The sequence below is a fragment of the Capra hircus genome, chromosome 15, assembly GCF_001704415.2.
Source record: "Capra hircus breed San Clemente chromosome 15, ASM170441v1, whole genome shotgun sequence".
Taxonomy (NCBI): domain Eukaryota; kingdom Metazoa; phylum Chordata; class Mammalia; order Artiodactyla; family Bovidae; genus Capra; species Capra hircus.
Genome location: NC_030822.1, coordinates 1494250 through 1515638, shown reverse-complemented (window position 1 = coordinate 1515638; position 21389 = coordinate 1494250). Strand labels below are relative to the sequence as shown.

The window sequence follows — 21389 nt, the reverse complement described above, 5'->3', positions numbered from 1 at the left end:
TGTGTGTGTGTGAGTCGCTCAGTCGTGTCCGACTCTTTGCGACCCCATGGACTGCAGCCCGCCAGGCTCCTCTGTCCCTGGGATTCTCCAGGCAAGAGTACTGGGGTGGGCTGCCATTCCCTTCTCCACCTGTGGTCCATACTTGACGGATAATGGCATGCTGTCGGCTTTCCTGACTTAATAAATGCTCATTCCGTTATACTGCCCCAGAAAATTACAGACGCGGAATAGAGCATAGTGGTGACGGACGACACGCTTGGCCTGAGAGGGATCCTGGGAACAGGAGAAGACCAATGACAGTTTTTATTCCTCTGATCTGGACACCTCATCTCACACCCCGTGGAAAGTCAGGTCTCAACGCCCTTTATAATGCCGTGGATGAAGGATGGTGCCCAAGCAGGAATTTGTGGTCATGCTATGATGCTGGGAGCAGCTGAATAATCAGTCACTTTGCACTGGGAAGATTTGAACCAAGGGAGCAGAGGGAAAATTATTCTCCATAAGGCAGTAGAGGAAAACGGTTACGAGCTCGAACTCTCAGGCCAGAATCTCCTGGATTTGGATCTTACATCAACCTCTACTAGACTTTGGACATGTCAGTGAATGACCCTGGGCCCTCAGTTTCCTCATCTTTACAAAGAGCTTGTAACCACTGAAGGGCCGTGTGTACGTGTGTGTGCCCTCAGTCACTCAGTCATGTCTGACTCTTTGTGACCCCATGGACTGTAGCCCGCCAGCCTCCTCTGTCCATGGGATTCTCCAGGCAAGAACACTGGAGTGGGCTGCCATGCCTTCCTCCAGGGGATCTTCCTGATTCAGGATTGAAGGGCTAATGCAACCATTAAATAAAAGAAGACTTGTACAGTGCTTAGTTCCACACCCGGAGCACTGTGAAGGATCGGTAAGTATTACTGAATTGTCCTAGGTCATAAGAAGAAAGAGCAGTCCTTGGAGGGTGGAGACCGACACACACACAGACATGGATGGCCATGGCATCAGTGTCCTGGCCCGTCCCACCTTCCCAGCGATCGGCTTCTGGCAGGAGGCACAGTGGCCCTTGGGTACTGTGGCAATTCCCAGGTTCTGCAAGTCCTGCTCCAAGCCCCCCAGCATGGAGTCCAGGGAGGCCCTGTGATCCTGCTTGTCGGATACGGGTTTCTTGCTGGCATCTGCTTTCGCTGCAACCTGTACCAAGAAAAGAACCACAAAGAGAGTTATCCTCTGGCGTCTTCTGCACGGCCTCGTAGTCTTCCCTGAACTTCCTCCAAGGCGCTGGAAGAATCGAACATTGCAACACCAAAAAAAAAAAAAAATGCTTTCATCCCCCTTTCATTCTAAGTTCCTCAGGCTGAATGAACTCTGACTAGCCTTCCTGTTTGCAGATTTCTTCTGGCAGTTGGAAACTGAACGTAGGAAGATGACACCTTATCTCGTATGGTGACTGCAGGTCAACAATTCATCTTTTTATTCATTTATGTTGCCGTGTTTATTGGGCAGCTGGTTTGTGCCACTCACTGCTCTAGGCTCGTGGTGCAGAGCAATTCTCAAGACTAACCTAGTGTCTGCCCTCATGGAATTTATTTTCTCTGAGTAACAGACAGTAAGCAATTAAAGAAATAATAGATGTCAGGTTAGAGATATGGATTATATATTGAGACAAAAGACAGAGAGTGGGATGGTGAGGAAGAATGGATTCAGATGAGGGCAATCAGAGAAGGCTAAGGAGCTGATACCTGAACAGATATTTGAGTGATTTACTGAGACACAGAAATATTGACAATTGTGAGAACAGCATTCTATAGGGAAGGAAGGCCCAGAGGAATGAGATCAGTAGGCTAGAACAGGGGGCGTGAGGATGAGTGAGGCAGGAGAAAACAATGGAAAAAGAGGCGATGATCACACAGAGCCCGCAGGATAAAGCTTTGGTTTTATTAATAAAAATAAATAATTGTTATTATTTAATAAAGCTCCAGTTTTATTCCAAGGGTGAGGGAACCATCAGGGCACTTCAAGCATGAGAGGGAAAGAATCTGAGTCACAAGATCCCTGCGGTAGCTGAGTGAGGAATTAATTAGGTGTGGACAAAGCAAGAGGAATCAGAGGCGCTCGTTAGGCAGGAGACTTTCAAAACAGCTGGGATCAGAGATGACTTGGGCCAGTGATGGTGGAGAAGGTAGTTAGAGGCGGTCAGATAAAACTTGGTGACGGGTTGGATTTATTAAAGAGAAACTCCAATGCAGCTGTGATAAAACATTCAAAGGGAAGACTTCAAACGACAGAACAGTTGCCCAACTCGTCTCTCTCAACTCCCAGTTTCCAGAGAACCGCAGCTTCCGGGCCAGAGGGCTGCAGCGCTCCTCCGGCGTCCGGCGCTGAAGCCTCAGCATCAGACGGACGCTGCGGCTCCCATCCACGCCCCCACTTCACCTTTCCGATTTCATCTTTGATTACTCAGTAAAAAGCCCCCGTTGTGTAAAGCCAGCCAGGCTCCTAGCAGTCTCCCGAGAAAGTGATCTGTTCCCCTTTGCCTTCAGGCCTCTGCCTGGGACAACCTCCCACTATCTCACTAAGCCAAAATGCTCATTTCCCTTCAAGAAACTTAGCATTTGACACACTTCCTTCCTCTCCTATTATATAATGTTAGTTAATGCTCAAGAGATTCGTGTTCTAAAGGTTAACATTGAAAAGGCCTGAAAGTAACTAAGTAAAAACACAGCGATGCGTCTGTGTCTATATATACAATTACATCTATTTGCTGGTATATTTCAGAGTGCTTCTGGAAGGATTATGTGAAAAATAGAAAACACTGAATACCTCCAGGGGGCAGAACTGGATGGCTGGGAATACTTCACTGTACACTGTTGTGCTCTGGATTTTAGTGTAAAGGTATGGCTAATTCAAAACACAAACATAAATTTTTAAATGTAAATAAACTAAGACACACGATAAATCAATTTTAAACTATCACACAATTAAAACTACTAAGGTAGTTTATTATTTTTTTTCCTAGTATTTTCAGGTATGGGCTTCCCTGGTGGCTCAGTGGTAAAGAATCGGCCTGCTGCTTCAGGAGATGCAGGTTCCATTCTGGAGTTGGGAAGATCCCCTGGAGAAGGAAATAGCAACCCACTCCAGTATTCTTGCCTGGAAAATCCCAAGGACAAAGGCTCCTGGTGGGCTATAGTCCATGGGGTTGTAAAACAGTTGGCATGATTCAGCAATTAAACAACAATTTTCAGATAGACAGTGCGATGAGGAATGCGCTCAGCTTTATTGTAAATACTAAAAAAACTTGTTTCTAATATTTAGTCATTGTCTCTCTAATAATATGCATTATTCATAATGCATCAGAAACAGCACTGGAAAGCCAAAGGTGAGCCACAGAGATGATTCCTGCCCTTCAAATCACACACATGTTTATACACTGCCTTGAAATTACTTCATAGTCACGTCAAGCGTGCATATCAAACACCCCAACCAATTCAGAATGGTTGGATTCTCTACCTTAAGAATTCTAGCTCAATATTCTGTGATAACCTGAATGGGAAAAGAATTTGGAAAAGGATACGTGTGTGTACAGAACTGAATCACTTTGCTGCGCACCTGAAATCACCACAGTGTTGGTCAACTATGGTGGTGGCGGTGGTTTAGTCGCTCAGTCGTGTCCAACTCTTGCGACCCTGTGGACTGGGAGAGCAAGCATGGCTTTGGAAGGAAGGATGAGTCCTGAACTCTTACAGAGAGAAAACCCACCCCTCTTGGCCTAGCCTCTGGGCTTCCCTGGCGGCTCAGTTGGTAAAGATACGCCTGCAAGGCTGGAGACCTGGCTTTGATCCCTGCGTCAGGAAGAACCCACTCCAGTGTTCTTGCCTGGAGGATCCTGTGGACAGAGGAGCCCGGTGGGCTACGGTCCATGGAGTCGCAGAGAGTCGGACATGACTGAAGCTGCTTAGCACACTTGGGGGTAAAGAGTGGGAGGGATAAGTTAGGAGTTTGAGATTAGCATGGACACATTACTGTACATAAAACAGATAACCAGCAGGCACCTACCACTGCCCAGCACAGGGAGCCGTGCTCAATAGTTTGTAATAACCTCTAACAGAAAGAAGTCAGATAGAGATAGAGATGGAGACACAGAACGGAACCGTTCTGCTGAACACCGGAAACAAATACAACGCGCTGCAAGTCAGCTACACTTCAGTGAGCTCATCCACTGAGCCAAACTGAGTCCGGCAGGATCAGGAAGGACTTGGGAGAGTTTCTAAAGCGGGAGGGCAGGGCGGAGGTCCCCAGTGAGAAGCCCTGCGGGCTGCGTCACAGGACTGTGCTCACCTGATGCTGCATCTCACACAGTTGGGCCATCAGCTCATCCAACTGTGAGGCTGCTGAGGTTTTAGAAGCTGGTGGCGATTTCTTTGGGTCTCGAATCTCACTGTAAGGAGGAAAGAGAAAAATCAAACTAACACACCAAAACTCAAATAAGCATTAGACCGTGCCTAAAATACCAGAAAATGCAGTTCTAACTATTAGCCCTGTGCATGCGCGCTAAGTCGCTTCGGTCATCTCTGACTCTTTGAGACCCATGGACTGCAGCCCGCCTGGCTCCTCTGTCCATGGATTCTCCAGGCGAGAACACTGGAGTGGGCTGCCGTGCCCTCCTCCAGGGGGTCTTCCCAACCCAGGGATTGAACTTGCTCCTCTTATGTCTCCCAAATTGGCAGGTGGGTTCTTTCCCACCGTGCCACCTGGTAGACCCACTAACCCCTTAGATGTGACTAAGACTAGACCAATTCAGCAATTTTACTTCCGAGACTCTATCCTACAGAAAAATTGGACATATCTATGAAGATACATGCACCAAGACACTCCTTGAAACACAAAAGCAGTATAGTTTTACGAGCAAATTAAAACTAAATGGAGATACAGTCAAATAAATTATGGTCCACCCACACTATAAAATACCCTGTGGCTGCTAAAAAAAAAAAAAGTCAACAGATTTATATGAGCTAAGGAAGACTTCTAATTTATACTGCTAACTTAAAAAAACAAGGCCCAGAACAATATGAAAACTATCCTTCCATTGACATCATTTTAGAAACACGGATACATAAGTCTGAAGCTCACACACAAAGATCTGTAAGAAGACAGACCGGACAGCAACCTGTTGAGCTGGTAAGTAGGTGGTGGGAGGAGAGACGCTGCTGGAGGTGGTCTCACAGTTTACCCTGGATATATCCGGTTTGTCTGACTTTTTTTGCTTTGCGTTGGGCTGTGCTGTGAGCCTTGTGGAATCTTAGTTCTGTGACCAGGGACTGAACCTGTGCCCAGCAGTGAAAGCATGGAGTCCTAAGCGCTGGACAGCCAGGGAATTCTCTGCTTTGATTTTTTTTTTTTAAAGACTATTTTTCAGAGCAGTTTTAGGTGTATACACAATAGTAAGCAGAAGATATCTCTTTGACTTTTTACATACGTGAGTTCATAAAATAATTGTGTGTATGAAGTTATATTTTCAAAACAAAGGTCAGCTATACTAGGAGAGAGACACTGACAGAAACAGATGAGACAGCAGGAGCGGCAGGCTGGGCCTCAACAGTGCAGTTTCACGTACGTGTGTAGCTTAGATGCACACGCGTGTTCATCAACCGTGATTCCATTAAATAACTTTCAGGATACTACATTAATATAGTCACAATATTGAGATTCCTATGGAAAATTATGTTCAGTATAAAATGAGCAATGTTGAATGTAGAACATTTTAAAACTGAAGAGGAATACAAAGAAAAAAATAAAAGCACACATTCTCTTCCTTTTGAGAGGCAATAGCATATTGAAAAGCAGAGACATTACTTTGCAAACAAAGGTCCGTCTAGTCAAGGCTATGGTCTTTCCTGTGGTCATGTATGGATGTGAGAGTTGGACTATGAAGAGGGCTGAGCGCCAAAGAATTGATGCTTTTGAACTGTGGTGTTGGAGAAGACTCTTGAGAGTCCCTTGGACTGCAAGGAGATCCAACCAGTCCATTCTGAAGGAGATCAGCCCTGGGATTTCTTTGGAAGGAATGATGCTAAAGCTGAAACTCCAGTACTTTGGCCCCCTCATGCGAAGAGGTGACTCATTGGAAAAGACTCTGATGCTGGGAGGGATTGGGGGCAGGAGGAGAAGGGGACGACCGAGGATGGGATGGCTGGATGGCATCACTGACTCGATGGACGTGAGTCTGGGTGAACTCCGGGAGTTGGTGTTGGACAGGGAGGCCTGGTGTGCTGCAATTCATGGGGCCGCAAAGAGTCGGACACAACTGAGCGAATGAACTGAACTGAACACCCTAGACACGATGGCTTATGTTCTTACACTCTTCTATGATTGTGTATGATTTTAGGAAATTTGAATATTACTGGTTTTCTTCATGTTAACATTCTTCAAGTTAACATTTTTCCATCCCCTAATTCACATCCTTATCTATCCTTTGTAACCATAAGAGTTAACAATTATTGAATGTGTATATAACCCTGCTGCTGCTGCTGCTAAGTCACTTCAGTCGTGTCTGACTCTGCGCGACCTCATAGACAGCAGCCCACCAGGCTCCCCCATCCCTGGGATTCTCCAGGCAAGAACACTGGAGTGGGTTGCCATTTCCTTCTCCAATGCATGAAAGTGAAAAAGTGAAAGTGAAGTCGCTCAGTCGTGTCCAACTCTTAGCGACCCCATGGACTGCAGCCTACAAGGCTCCTCCATCCATGGATTTCCTAGGCAAGAGTACTGGAGTGGGGTGCCATTGCCTTCTCCATATATAACAGTAGGCCCTCGGTAAAGGGTTTTGCATGGGTTCTCTTTAAATCCTCACAAAAACAATAAGAGGTAAGTAGTACTACCATTTGGAGAAGGAAATGGCAACCCACTCCAGTGTTCTTGCCTGGAGAATCCCAGGGACGGGGGAGCCTGGTGGGCTGCCGTCTCTGGGGTCACAGAGAGTCGGACACGACTGAGGCGACTTAGCAGCAGCAGCAGTACCACCCCCAGATGGAGAAACTGGGGCCTATGGACGTTAAAACCTTTGCTCTACCCTATACAAAAGGCAAATAACAGGGTTTGGGCCTGCAGACTGCTAAGCTTGTGTTCTCTATCACTAAATTATCTTTTGAAAGATGGATAAAGGCTATACAGTTTTCAAATGCATAATGTGCTATAATCTATTAAACCGATCACTTATTGTTAGACACCTAGATTGTTTCTGATTTTCACTGTTGTAGTCAACACTGCTAAATAAATGTTTGATACCTTCACTTCCAGAGAGTACATTCTGAGAAGTGGAATTACGGGGTGATATAAGTAACGGAATCTGGAGTAGTGTTTGTCATCAAGTTAATCAAGAAGCTTAGCTAACAATCCACCAGACAATGTGTGTGTGTATGAGAGAGAGACAGACACACAAAAAGCCATCAGGTCAAATATTCTAAATCATTCACTAAGTGTGTTTCATACATGACAACAAACATCTTACTATTTTACTTGTTTTATGTATTTATCAACTAGGGAAAAAGTAGAAGAAAGATGGACATCTTCCTCTCTTAACAAAAAAGACCATCTCTTGGGTACAACATGTCCTGCTACTGGCTCACGTACGTTTGAACACCTAACAACAAGGAAAATGTAGGAGGAAAGTGGATCTTTTCCCCTCTTAAAAGACTTTGTCCTTTAGTTACAATATGGCTTCCTGCCAGACACAAATTTGGGTTTGATTTTTTTTTTGGAGGCGGTAGTTAATCGAAGAACAAAAATGGTCAGGTATGCAAGTGACGGATTTAGTCCTTGGAGGTTTCCAACAAAGTGCAAAGGAGCTCTCTCTCTCACACAACTCTTTTCAGTCTTAATCCCTCAGGAAGTGCTGCCAAGGCATGTACTTAGGAATACAATAGGTGGCAGGTCTGAACACCTCTCTGTTGTGTCCCAGCATAGAAAAAATGCAGCCTCTCGAGGGACCCTGTATAATCCAAAAACCTGTTCATCCCACAGATGGGCATTCTTGTTCTTAGTGAAAGGACTCTCACTGGTTTGTCCCCTCATTTTTTTTTTTTTGGCTGTGCTGTGTAGCATGCAGAATCCTAGTCCTCCAACCAGGGATCAGCCCTGTGCCCCTGCCCTGGGAGGGCAAGCCCTACTGCCTGCCAGGGGAGGCCCTCTCACTAGTTCCCAACTAGGCGCCTAGTGCAGTGTAGAAAGAAAGAGAGATCGTTGTCATGATTCCCTAGGAGTAACTGAGTCAACAGTATCAACTTCTAAATAAGAAATGAAAGACCTCTTGGAGTGTCGATGATGACTTCACTACAGGAAACGCTCCTGAAAAGAGAGAAACCCTCAAATCAGAGCTCCTTTGATTTCTCCTTCCATCTCTAAGATGATGCATGCTTGCTAAGTCGCTTCAGTTGTGTCTGACTCTCTGTGATCCCATGGACTGTAACCCCCGCCGCCCCCAGGCTCCTCTGTTCGTGGGATTCTCCAGGCAAGAATATTGGAGTGGGTGGCCAAGCCCTTCTCCAGGGGATCTTCCCGACCCAGGGACTGAGCCTGTGACTCTTAGTCTCCTGCACTGGCTGGCGGCTTCTTTACCACGGATGCCAGGTGATAAAAGTACCTAAGTACGCCATCAGTAACAACTTCATTGTGCAGAGGTCTTAACAATGCAAATATGGGTGTCAGGATGGCCGAGTGGTCTAAGGGACCGGCTTTGTTGCATAGCACAAGGAGCTCAGCTCGGTGCTCTGTGATGATGAGAGGGGTGGGCTGGAGTGGGGAAGGGTCTAGAGGGAGGAGACGTGTATACTTAGAGCCAACTCACGTTGTTGTTCAGCAGAAACAAACACAACTTTGTAGAGCAACTATCCTCCAATTAAAAGAAAATCCTATGATAAACCATAAAAAAAAAAATAAAAGTTGAGTTCAAGACTTACCAAGTGAAGGGCTTTATTTTTTCCCCTATTTATTCCTCTGCAATGTGTTTATGAAGTGTCCCTCCCTATTCTTCACTAAAATTATTTGGGGTCATATAAAAGATACATTTCTAAAAACCATCATATTGTTATATCCACACCTGGTATTGAACATACTTTCAAGGTCGAAAGTAATGTTTGGTTAATGTAAGCAAGTCAAAGGCAACGGTGGAAACAGCACGCAGGAATCTTGCTTCTGTGTCTCACGCTGAATCTGCACATGGAAGCCTTGGGAGCTCTGAGTTTTATCAGCCTCGGGTTTGGATCAGCCTGTCACATACTGACTAGGTCACCTGGATTTCATATCACTCTCCCACACAGAACGACACGGTGAGTATCATTCAGTAGTGGTATTTGCATCGATTGAGATCTGCTCAGGAAAATGCAAAGACTGAGAGTAAGCAGAAGGAATTTAATTCAGCAATTTAATTACACGGGTGATGGAGAGCTCAGAAGCAAACAGGAAACACTGAGGGAACCCAGAGATCAGGTTCAGCAAGAAGCCATTAGGTCAAAGGCACAAAAAGAAGAGGCTAAGTTACCAGCCCCCAGGAGCCCAGGTTCCCAGGCAGAGGAGGGAATCAGAAGCCATAGGAGATACAACTGCTGTCAGAGACGCTGTGGAGAGAGAGACTGGGCGAGCACACGCCCTAACCGTCCTTGCCTTGCACCCCTCTCCCCCCAGCACCCCCACCCGCCCGGCCCAGTCTCCCCACAGCGCCTTCCATTGTTTGCAGCCGGTGGGAGCCTATGGACCCTGGAGCTGGTAAAACCCGACCCGCAGGATCAGCTCTCCTGGCCCAAAGATCTGTGTGTGTGTGTGCGTCACTCAGTCGTGTCCGACTCTTTGTGACCCCATGGACCTTAGCCCTGCAGGCTCCTCTGCCCACGGATTCTCCAGGCAAGAACTCTGGAGTGCGCTGCCATTTCCTTCTCCCCGAAGATCAGTACTCCAGAGGAAAGGCGCCTGGGAGTTAGGGTGCCGCTCGGTCAGCGGGTCATGAGGCCAGGTACACAGCAAAGTGGCCGCTGGCCGGGCTGGGTTTCATACAGATATCCTTGTGTTTAAGTCTTGGTTTCCTCAATATAAAAAAATATTAAATATTAACTGAGAAGCTACAGTGTACCACGTACTTAATGTTTTGCTTTTTTTTTTTCTTTTTACAAAGGAGGGAGACGGGAAGCCCTAAGGAGCACACCCAGCAGGCAGCTCCCTAGGACTGGAATAAGCTGGCGATACGTATGAGTGAGTTGGCTTTACTCTCATACGAACAGAAAGCCCGCTAAAATGGGAAGTCATGCCAAGGCTTCAAAAGAGAGCACAGGCCCTCCTTGTATCTTTGTGCCACGTGTGCGTTACTGGTTGCAATGCTGAAACCACGTTAATGTGGTGTAGTTTTCTTCACCAAGCGTGAAGCTTTAGCATTTACATTTTAAACCCTCTGATTTGTTTCCCAGAAGGCTGATTTTTTTTTTTTTTTAAATTTCTAGTTTTAACTGAAGAGAGAACAGAAACAGTGGCCCTTTAATTTTTCAGATTGTCAAACTCTGCCTTGGCCAGAAGAGATCATTTAGTAAGTAGAATCTGCAGCAATATGTAACTTTTATTAAAAGGAAATCCCTCCATAAATAAATGTTGAGTAACCCTGAAAATTCACTGGAAGGATTGCTACTGAAGCTGAAGCTCCAATGCTTTGGCCACCTGATGCAAGGAGCCGGCTCACTGGAAAAGACCCTGATGCTGGGAAAGATTGAAGGCAAAGGAGAAGGGGGCCACAGAGGATGAGATGGTTGGATGGCGTCACCGACTCAACGGACATGAATTTGAGCAAACTCTGGGAGACAGTAAAGGACAGAGGAGCCGGCGTGCTGTAGTCCATAGGGTTGCAGAGACTCAGGCACGACTTAGCAACAGAACAGAAACAGCATATATTCATCAACCTGCCATGGAAACCCACTGTCTTAGTTCAGCCCTGATCCTAGCTCTGATTTTGTCAGCATCTTGCTGACATTTGTTTGGCTGTTTTCTCTTTTGTGAACTGAAGGACGGTATCTGGAATAGCTGGGTCAAAGCACCTGTGGTAACTCGGGCTGTTTACATTTTGTCAGGAGGTAAAGGAAACAACAGCATCCACCCGCATGGATGAGTAGATGACCTGTCTAGAAGCCAGGCTCCCTGAGAAACTGCCACGTGTCAGCTGGCAGAATTCCACCACTGCTCACAGACCATGGAATGAGGGGGAGGGAAATAGGAATGCTAGTAACAAACACTTGAGCAAAGCAAGTGATGGCCCGAGTATCCTTAATTTTTAAAATATTTAATTAAAAAGAAAAATACCTGTAGACGTTGGGTCCCTGGATTTCGGTAGTATACACAAGCTGCACCTAAGACATGCAAGTGAGAAGAATAAAGAATGAATTTCTCATTATTTGAATGTTGGATAAACAACAAAGTCCTACCGTCAAGCACAGGGAGCTATATTCAGTATCCTGTGATAAACCACAATGGCAAAGAGTATGAAGAAGAAATAGATAATACATATGTGTACATGTGTATATATGATAACTGAATCCCTGTGCTGCACATCAGGAATTAACACAACATTGTAGATCAACTATGCTAAGTCACTTCAGTCGTGTTCGACTCTGTGCGACCCCAGAGACGGCAGCCCACCAGGCTCCCCCATCCCTGGGGTTCTCCAGGCAAGAACGCTGGAGTGGGTTGCCATTTCCTTCTCCAATGCACGAAAGTGAAAAGTGAAAGTGAAGTCGCTCAGTCGTATTCGACTCTTAGCGACCCCATGGACTGCAGCCTACCAGGCTCCTCTGCCCATGGGATTTTCCAGGCAAGAGTACTGGAGAGGGGTGCCATTGCCTTCTCCGAGATCAACTATGCTTCAGTAAATTTTTTAGTAAAAGATAAATTTAAAAAGAATACTAGTACTTACCCACAGCCAGAGTCAGAAGAGGTCTGGAGCTTCTGAAGGGGACTGCTAACTAGCACATGTCAAATCTTTGACAAGGCAGAGCAGTAGCAGCCATCCCATAGAGAAAGGCCAAACTCTCGGCACAGTAGCTGGCTTGTGAACAAATACAGGGACCAACCCGCCCGCCCCGCCCGCAAAGCACTGAAACGGAGACGTCACCCCTCTCACAAAAGAACCGCAAAACAGCACGAGCCAGGGCGAAGCCCCTTGAACCAGACAGGATGGAGTCGGGGAAGAGTATGACGCGGTTCAAGTTAAGGCACTGGAAGCAATAAGGAGTGACTCTAAAGGGTAGCTGACCCGTAGTTTATTTCATGAGCAAGTATTTATTGAGTGCCTGTCAGGTGTGAGGGCTAAGGGACGCAGGAGTCAAAAAACAAAAAAGAATAGAAATTGTCCCTGAGCCTTACATTACGGTGGTGAGAGACAGATAATAAATTAATATGTAAAAAAATAATAAGCATTAATGATGGGCAGGAGATAAGAAAGGGGCGTCCCTGGTGGTTCACTGCTAAAGAATCACCTGCCGATGCGGGACATGCAGGTTTGATCCCGGGGTCAGGAAGTTCCCCTGGAGAAGGAAATGGCAGCCCACGCCAGTATTCTTGCCTGGGAGATCCCAAGGTCGGAGGAGCCTGGTGGGGGCTCAAAGGGGTCCATGGGGTCACAAAGAGTCAGACGCCCCTTAGAGACTAACAACAGCAAAGGAGATGAGAAAAGGGGGAGGGATGGCATTCATCAGTATGTTGGTTGGGGAAGGAGCGCTTGGGCAAGGACTTAAGGGAATGAGGACAGCGTGCAGGTGTCCCTGGCTCCGCGGTCGAGCACCTGCGGAACAGAGACGAGCGTGGCCTGAGCAGAGCGCACCAGTGAGGCAAGAACAGAGTCAGGGCCCAGTTCATGCAGGTCGGCGACCACCTACTTTATTATTCAGACTGGGACACCTTTGAGAGTGACATGAGGTGGAAGTCGCTCAGTACTGTCCGGCTCTTTGTGACTCCGTGGACTATACAGTCCATGGAATTCTCCAGGCCAGAACACTGGAGGGCCCATTCCCTTCTCCAGGGGATCTTCCCAACCCAGGGATCCAACCCAGGTCTCTTGCATTGCAGGCGGATTTTGTACCAGCTGAACCACCAGGGAAGTCCTTGCGAATGAAAGAGAGTACTAAAAATAACTAATATTACTTTAAGTTTTAAAACTTGTATTTATGGACCAATGTTTTTATTTTATCATATTGGTGGACCTATCAACTAATTCTACTCAAAAGAAAATTTTATAGAACATTTTAAAATGACACATAGCTATGAACATGAAAGCAAAACATTTTTGTATTTTTTATATTGATTACTTGAGCATTTTAAAATGGCACAGGTAAATATTTTTGAGATATATGTATGCACATCTTAATAGGCTACTTAGCCATTGTCTTTAACATCGTGATGCTAAAATTTTTCTGAAAAAATGCCTTTTTTCAACATGATCTTATTTATTTTTACACTTTTTATTAAATTGCAATCTTCTGTGAAGCTGTGTTTTACGGTTAATATATCTGAAATTGCTGACACTGTTTCTCCATGCTGCTGCTGCTGCTGGTGCTAAATCGCTTCAGTCGTGTCCAACTCTGTGCGACCCCAGAGACGGCAGCCCACCAGGCTCCCCCATCCCTGGGATTCTCCAGGCAAGAACACTGGAGTGGGGTGCCATTTCCTTCTCCAATGCATGAAAGTAAAAAGTGAAAGTGAAGTCGCTTAGTCGTGTCTGACTCTTAGCGACCCCGTGGACTGCAGCCCACCAGGCTCCTCCGTCCATGGGATTTTCCAGGCAAGAGTACTGGAGTGGGGTGCCATTGCCTTCTCTGGTTTCTCCATGGCCCGTAATAATTTTAATTGAGAAGATACTCCCTGTCTAGATGGTGATGAACCTTTAAGTTTGGAGTAGATTCTGCTGAGTGGAAGATATTTTCAATCCTATTTTTTATATTAAAATGTGTAAATATTTCAGCTCCAATATTTTCACACATGTGGTATTTCTGCCTCCATCCAGCACAACTTTCTTTGATATTTTTACATGACAGAGCTCTTAAATGATGCCTTCTAACATTTCATCAAATGTAGATACTGCAAAATCATAGGCCTTCACAATTTCATCCCATTCTGATGGGAATTTAAATTTATTCAACTAAAATCAGGAGGTCCATCAAAGTTGAGATGTTTCCAAAACATGATTTTCAAGTTAGGCCATTAAAATGTTTAAGGGCTCATCTTTTGATTGGTTCATTTCCTCCCAGGCTTTTGTAAGGAGAAATCTGAGCTACTTCCTTTTTGCAAACTTTGTTGCACATAATTGCAACTTGTTTAAAAACTTCAAAAGCTGAATTTTCATGCTACATGCATTAAATAATCTGATTAAATATTTCCAACTGATTTTGCACATAACATGGCCTCCATTGAGGTTGCTTTACAAAGTGACTTTTCAGAGGCTCAGACATTTCTAAAACCCAGTTGATGGCAGGCAATAAATAGAGAAAATATATACAACCATGCTAATATATATTTTTAGATTCAACAACAGCTTCTGTCACAAAAGTTTTGTAGATTATATATATATATATATATATAAACATATATACACACATGCACACCCTGATTGTGTGTGTGTGCACGTGTGATAAGTCCCTCAGGCATGTCTGACTCTTTGTGACCCCACGGACTGTAGCTCACCAGGCTCCTCTGTCCTTGTGATTTCTCAGGCAAGAATACTGGAATGGGTTGCCATTTCCTTCTCCACTGATTGTGTGTATATATATATATAGAGAGAGAGAGACTTTGTAAATTTTAACAACCACAGTTTCTATTCTGATTGGTAGAATACAGAAGCTTATTTGGATGCAGTCATGAATTTTGTGCACATCATGACCAGTTCCAACTAGCTATCTGCTCCACACAGTGGCTTTGCCAGTAGGCTGTGCTCCGTCAAACTTTGTGTCAGCATTACCACCCTCTCCAAACAACATTGATCTCCATCGTTGAACTTTTCAACTAAATTTACAATGGCATTAGCAATATCAGATGTTTCATTTTAGACAGAAGAATAAACTTCTAAGTACTTTTCTGTGGTCCTTTGAATGAGCTGTAACAATTAAACCAATTTGTAACTAAAGTTTCTAATTGAGGCCTCTAACTGATTTAATCTGACTTTATCTGGTGGCTTGCAAAAAGAGTCAATTAATTATCACTAGTTCACTTTAGTTATAAGCACAAGAAAACTTAGAATTGAAAATGAGCAAAATTAATTGAGGAGAGTCATTTGATCCGTATGGAAGGTATCACAATGGCGTGTAAACATACCTCCTGCAGCTTCACATACTGAATTGTCATCTGGCACGTTCTTCTCAAGTATTAACTTTTCAAAACCAAAACTACACGTTTAATTGTCTCAAGAAAGTTGAGGATCAGACTCCCCTGGTGATCCAGTGGTTAAGAATCTGCCTGCCAAGCAGGGAACGTGGGTTCAATCCTTGGACAAATACTGAGCCCAGGTGCCCCAGTCTTGAAGCCTGCACTCCCTACAGCCCATGTTCCCTGATGAGAGAAAGCCCCCCGAAACTAGAAAAAAACCAACACGCAGCAATGAAGACCCAGCACAACCAATAAATAAATCATAAAGCTTTTTTAAAAAGAAGAGATGATGATGGGTGTGTATTCTGCACAAAGTATTTGTTCAACTTTGTTAATATTTACCATCCAACATGGGGTTGGGGAGTAGAAATATCATTGTCAGTTTGAAAACCAGAAGACACAAACATTATGAAGAAGCATCAAGATCTACTTCAAAAGTGACTATTAGCATAAATAGATCCCACTTAGGGGGCAGATGCTTAACCGCAGGACCACCAGAGTCCCAAACATTAGCTTTATTGAGACTGTTAAATGCGTAGTTTTGGTTTCAGTTTGGATTTGAGCCAAATGCTGCTGGAAGTGTTCATTACAGAATTTAAAAGCATTACCAAATAATAAAACTAACATCTTTAATATACAATCAGTGACAAAACTGCTTTAACAAGAACACTTAGATCACACTGTACCCTATGGCAAGAGTGCTCAGCCTCTGTTTCTTCAGCTAGATGTGTATGACCTTAAGCCACAGTTTCCTGTATTTCTCTCTGACCCCGAGGAGATTCTCTGCATCTCACAGTTCATCTCACGGACCACAGCAGGGCACGAGAGCTGCTATGACAAGTGGCCAGGGGGAAAAAATACCTCATCATTTTTCTTGCCACCACTTAAAACCAGAGGAGTCAGCTGCCGCTGACTGCTGTGCTCGAGCTCTAGCTATAACAGCCAGCACCCTGAGTATCGCCCTGCAAAGGGTGCTGCCAGTTAGACTGTATCCTAACAGGATCAGGAGATGAGAGTAGTCATTGTCATTAGGCATCTCTTAGACCCTAGACCTCCCTTGTAGCTCAGTTGGTGAAGAATTCACCTGCAGTGCAGGAGACTCAGGCTCAATCCCTGTGTGGTGAAGATCCCCTGGAGGAGGAAATGGCAACCCGCTCCAGTGTTCTTGCCTGGAGCATCCCATGGACAGAGGAGCCTGGTGGATTACAGGCCATGGGGTTGCCAAGAGTCGATCATGACTTAGCGACTAAACCACACCTATTAGATCCAGCTATAATTAAAACTGAACATTCCAAAACAAAGATAATGGCATCCGGTCCCATCATTTCATGGCAAATAGATGGGAAAAAAGTGGAAACAGTGACAGATTTTGTTTTCTTGGGCTCCAAAATCACTGTGGACAGTGACTGCAGACATGAAATTAAGAGACCCTTGCTCCTTGGAAGAAAAGCTATGACAAACCTAAACAGTGTATTAAAAAGCAGAGACATTGTTTTGCTGATAAAGGTCCATATAGTCAAAGCTATGGTTTTTTCCGTAGTCATGTACAGATGTGAGAGGTGGACCATAAAGAAGGCTAAGTGCTGAAGAATTGATGCTTTTCAACTGTGGTGTTGGAGAAGACTCTTGAGAGTCCCTTGGACAGCAAGGAAATCCATCCAGTCCATCCTAAAGGAAATCAGTCATGAATATTCACTGGAAGGACTGATGCTGAAGCTGAAACTCCAATACTTTGGCCACCTGATGCGAAGAGCTGACTCATTTGAAAAGACCCTGATGCTGGGAAAGATTGAGGTTAGGAGAAGGAGGGGACGACAGAGGATGAGATGGTTGGATGGCATCACCAACTCGATGGACATGAGTTTGAGCAAGCTCCAGGAGATGGTGAACAGGGAAGCCTGGCGTGCTGCAGTTCATGGGGTTGCAAAGGGTCAGACAGAATTGAAAGACTGATCAACAGCAATAATAAAATAAGAACTCTGTTCCCTGCACATGTGTTTTATATACTGCAGGAGACTGTGAGAGAAGCCAGAAGAACCAACTGGGGGTTTATAATCCATGCTGGTTTACTTTAAAGCTAATACTAACTTCAAAAATTTCACCAAAAAAATGGAAAATCTGGGGTAAAAGGTAAAGTCAATACTAGGATGTCAAGAAAATAAGGAAAAACCCAGGTTCTTCCAAGTGAACCAACACATATGGTCACCCCATAAATAAGGTCAGTGTAAAGACTGTGGCTTTTTACTGCAAATGAGATGAGAATTCATCACGGGGTTCTGAGTAGGAGAATGAGGTGATCTGATTTAAGTTTTACAGGATTATCCTGACTGCAATTTGGAGAAGAAATTGCAGGGGGGCAGGCTAGGGGACCAGTTAGGAGTCTATGGCTATACCTCACAGTGAGAACAAAGACAGTGGCTCCCTAGAAAAGAGAGAAACGTGTATCCTGAAAGCTGTACAGGCATAGCTGGAAGGAAGAGCAGTTAAAGAGGAAGCCTTCCCACAGGCTCAGGTTTCAAGTCTGTGCTGCTGGTGATTTCCTATAGTGTACAAGGATGGGTCAGAATACCACGGTTCAGGGACTTCCCTGGGGTACAGTGCTTAAGATCCGCTCTCCCAATGCAGGAGGCACAGGCTCAGTCCCTGGTCGGGAAACTAAGATCCCACATGCCGAACAGTGTGGCCAAAAAGAAAAGAAGCAATCATCGTTCAGAAACACCAGATATGAAAAGCATCTTCTTAATCCCTCCTATACTAATCCATTCTCACCAAGTAAGCTTCTAATTATAAAGCACATGCATGCAGACTTATCCATAGGAAAGGATGCATCTCAACAAATCTCAACAAATGTTATTCGTATCTGTTCTGCTTGATCATTTACATTCTAACCAGAAGTTAATAAACTGGATTTCCGGGGAGGTTAATTCATAATCTTTCCTGAGTGTAGTTTTCTTGGGTTGGTTCCCCAGAGCTTCCTCACCTCTGGATATACTAATAATTGAATTTCCTAATATATTCAGCAGAAAAGAGCCAGAAAGTGAATACCCTAAAAAAGCTATCCTGAGAAGATTTATGAGTCACAAAGAGTTGGACGCAACTGAGCGACTGAACTGAACTGAACTGAACTGAGAAGATTTAGCTGAACTGTCACCTGGCCTTGCCCAGATGATCTCTGGCCTTACTGAGTGATATTCCAATCGAACTACAACATGCCTTCTGATACCCAGATGGTGATAGCGGAATATCCCAAGTGAATTACACAATACTCTACCAGCTCCAGGCCCTCATAAGAAAAAAAGCAGTTTCCAAAGACTTATTCTTCTATGATGCTTTTCTCAGTGCTCCTTCTCTTTCCAAAAACAACCATCTTTATCATTTAAAAAAAAATTTTTAATTTTTAAGGAGAAGGTTTTTTTTCTCTCTTGAATATGTGATTCTCCTTTTAACATAATTTTATTTGAGATACAATTAATTTTCAGAAATGCACTCAAATATTTAAGGCACTTCAAGAAATGAAAACTTACCGGAAAGGGATTCGTGTCATCAGGAATGGAAGGGACCTTTGAAGTCTCAGCAAGGTTACTCTCCTTTCTGGAATGCTGATACAGGGGAGGAGAAGCTGCCTTGGAGTATTCATCACTTTCCTGGAAGGTAGAGTGCTCCAGTTCCTCCAACAAGGCATCTATATCAAAAGATACAAGGGAATCGTGATATGGACTGTGCACATCTTCTATAGAGTAATTATCCTCTCGAGTATCCCCACGATGCTGCCATTTATCTCCCTCTTCTCTTAGGCTAAGAGTTAAATCTAAACTCAAACATCCTCCTTTACTCCTTTTTTGACTTCAAGAATATGGTCTGTCTTACCAGGACATGTTTATGGCCTCTGCATACTGTAGCCTATTTCTCATTTCCGACAGCTGCATTCAATCACATGGTCTCAGTCTACAGTTTGACTTTCTATCTTGCCCCGTATTCATTTTTATCATTGAGAGGGGATCACCCACGAAGATCTCCAATTAGAGAAACATAAATGGGGACATCCCTGGGGGTCCAGTGGCTGAGACCCCGCACTCCCAGGGCAGGGGGCCTGGTTTCAACCCCTCCTCGGGGAACTAGATCCCACACGGTGCACTGAAGATCAAAGATTCCACGTGCGCAGCTAAGACTTGGCACAGCCAAGGAAATGAGTAAATTTAAAACATATTTTTAGATTACTTATTTTTGATTGGAGGATAATTACTTTACAATACTGTGTTGGTTTCTGCCATACAGCAGCATGAATCAGCCATAGGTATACACATGTCCCCCCGCTGGAACCTCCTTCCCACCTCCCTCCCCACTCCTGCTAATTTGTCTCAGAGCAGTGGATCTGAGCTCCCTGTGTCATACGGCGAGTTTCCGCTGGCCACCTAATGTCACATATGCTAATGTACACGCTGCAATGCCACTCTCAGTTTCTCCCAGCGTCTCCATCCCCCGCTGTGTCCACGGCACGTTCTCTACTCCGCATCTCCTGCTGCCCAGCAAACAGGCTCAAGAGCGCCATCTTTCTAGATCCCGTGTATATGCGCTAATATTCGATGCTTATCTTCCTCTTTCTGACTTACTTCGCTCTGTATAATAGACTCTAGGTGTAAATGCCACATGTTTTCCTATCAGAAAAATATAAGCTATTATTTTACAGTTTCCCAAACATATCAGTGCAGTGAAACTGATTCTTAATCCTGATGGGTTTTGTTTCCCTTATATCCCCAGCATGTAACAAAATTCTCAAGGTATTGGCACTCTGTCTTTTAAAAGTGTGGGAGAAAAATGGATTGATTGGAAACATACTGCAAAATCGAACAAGCTGCTGCAGTCCAAACAGCTGAGATTTGTTTCTCTTGTAGTTTTCTTAGGAGAAACCAACGGACTTTCTTGTATGAGTATTACACCGTCAACTTTCTGTTTTCAGGAAATTAATAGTAATAATTAATGAAATTAACACAGGACATACATGTATATTATTCATATAAATATAAATTAAATATAGTATTAATATATTATTTGATATATAATAGCTATATATTTATATGTTAGTCATCCTAATACTTTGAGTCAAGTGATAGTATTGTCCTTATTTGGTAGATTAAGAAAGAGAAAAATGTCTTGTGTAAGGTCACGCTGCTCCTGAGTGCCAGCTGATGGCTCAGAGGGTAAAGAAGCAGCAGCTCCAGTCCCTGGATCGGGAAGGTCCTCTGGAGTAGGAAGTGGCAACCCAGTCCAGCACTTTCGCCTGGAGAATCCCACGGACAGAGGAGCCTGGCGGGCTGCAGTCCACAGGGTCGCAAAGAGTCAGACACAGCTGAGCGACTGAGCGCCCAGCCTACTGAATGCAGACCCTGGCTGAGCCCGAACTACCTGATCCCTGATGTCTGCAAGTCAGAAACGCCAGACCTCTTCTCCATGTGGGTTCTCTAGGTCGTCTTCCCATGACACGCGCTTCTCTGAGGCTGTTTTCTCACCCACATAATGAAGCAATTTATCACAACAGCATTTTGTGAATTGCAGATTCACGCCCAGAGTGAACCTCCAGTGAATTTCTTATCAGAGACTGTAGTGTTTTAACCTTTACAAAACAATGGACTATATTATTCCTAAGGATCTGCCTATTGGAGAGGGAAACGGCAACCCACTCCAGTGCTCTTGCCTGGAGAATCCCAGGGACAGCAGAGCCTGGTGGGCTGCCGTCTATGGGGTCACGCAGAGTCGGACATGACTGAAGCGACTTAGCAGCAGCAAGGATCTACCTAACTCTAAAGTCTTCAGATGGGGAAAATGAACTTTACAGGTCGTTAAAAAATGATTTCATTTCTGATGTTGGGGGATGGGTATTTCTTAATGGCATAAGAAAAGATCTGATCATTTTTTTTTACAAATGAAACCTTCTGCAGATCTTTCTCAAGCATCCATCTCACAAATATATTGAATTGTATGCACCATTTTGGAGATAAACAAAATGAGCTAAACTC

The 21389-nt window shown here is 44.5% G+C and overlaps 1 protein-coding gene across 2 annotated transcripts in view; it reads right to left on the bottom strand.

Moving 5' to 3' along the window:
- LPXN (leupaxin) overlaps positions 1-21389 on the bottom strand; it is a 37406-nt gene that overhangs the window by 13844 nt on the left and 2173 nt on the right. For both annotated transcript variants that reach the window (XM_018059036.1, XM_018059037.1), the window contains exons 2-5: positions 18900-19057; positions 11326-11372; positions 4333-4432; positions 1018-1185 (exon numbers count right to left, since the gene is read on the bottom strand). In XM_018059036.1, the coding sequence (XP_017914525.1) occupies positions 1018-1185; positions 4333-4432; positions 11326-11372; positions 18900-19057 (473 nt within the window). The remainder of the gene's footprint in view (positions 1-1017; positions 1186-4332; positions 4433-11325; positions 11373-18899; positions 19058-21389) is intronic.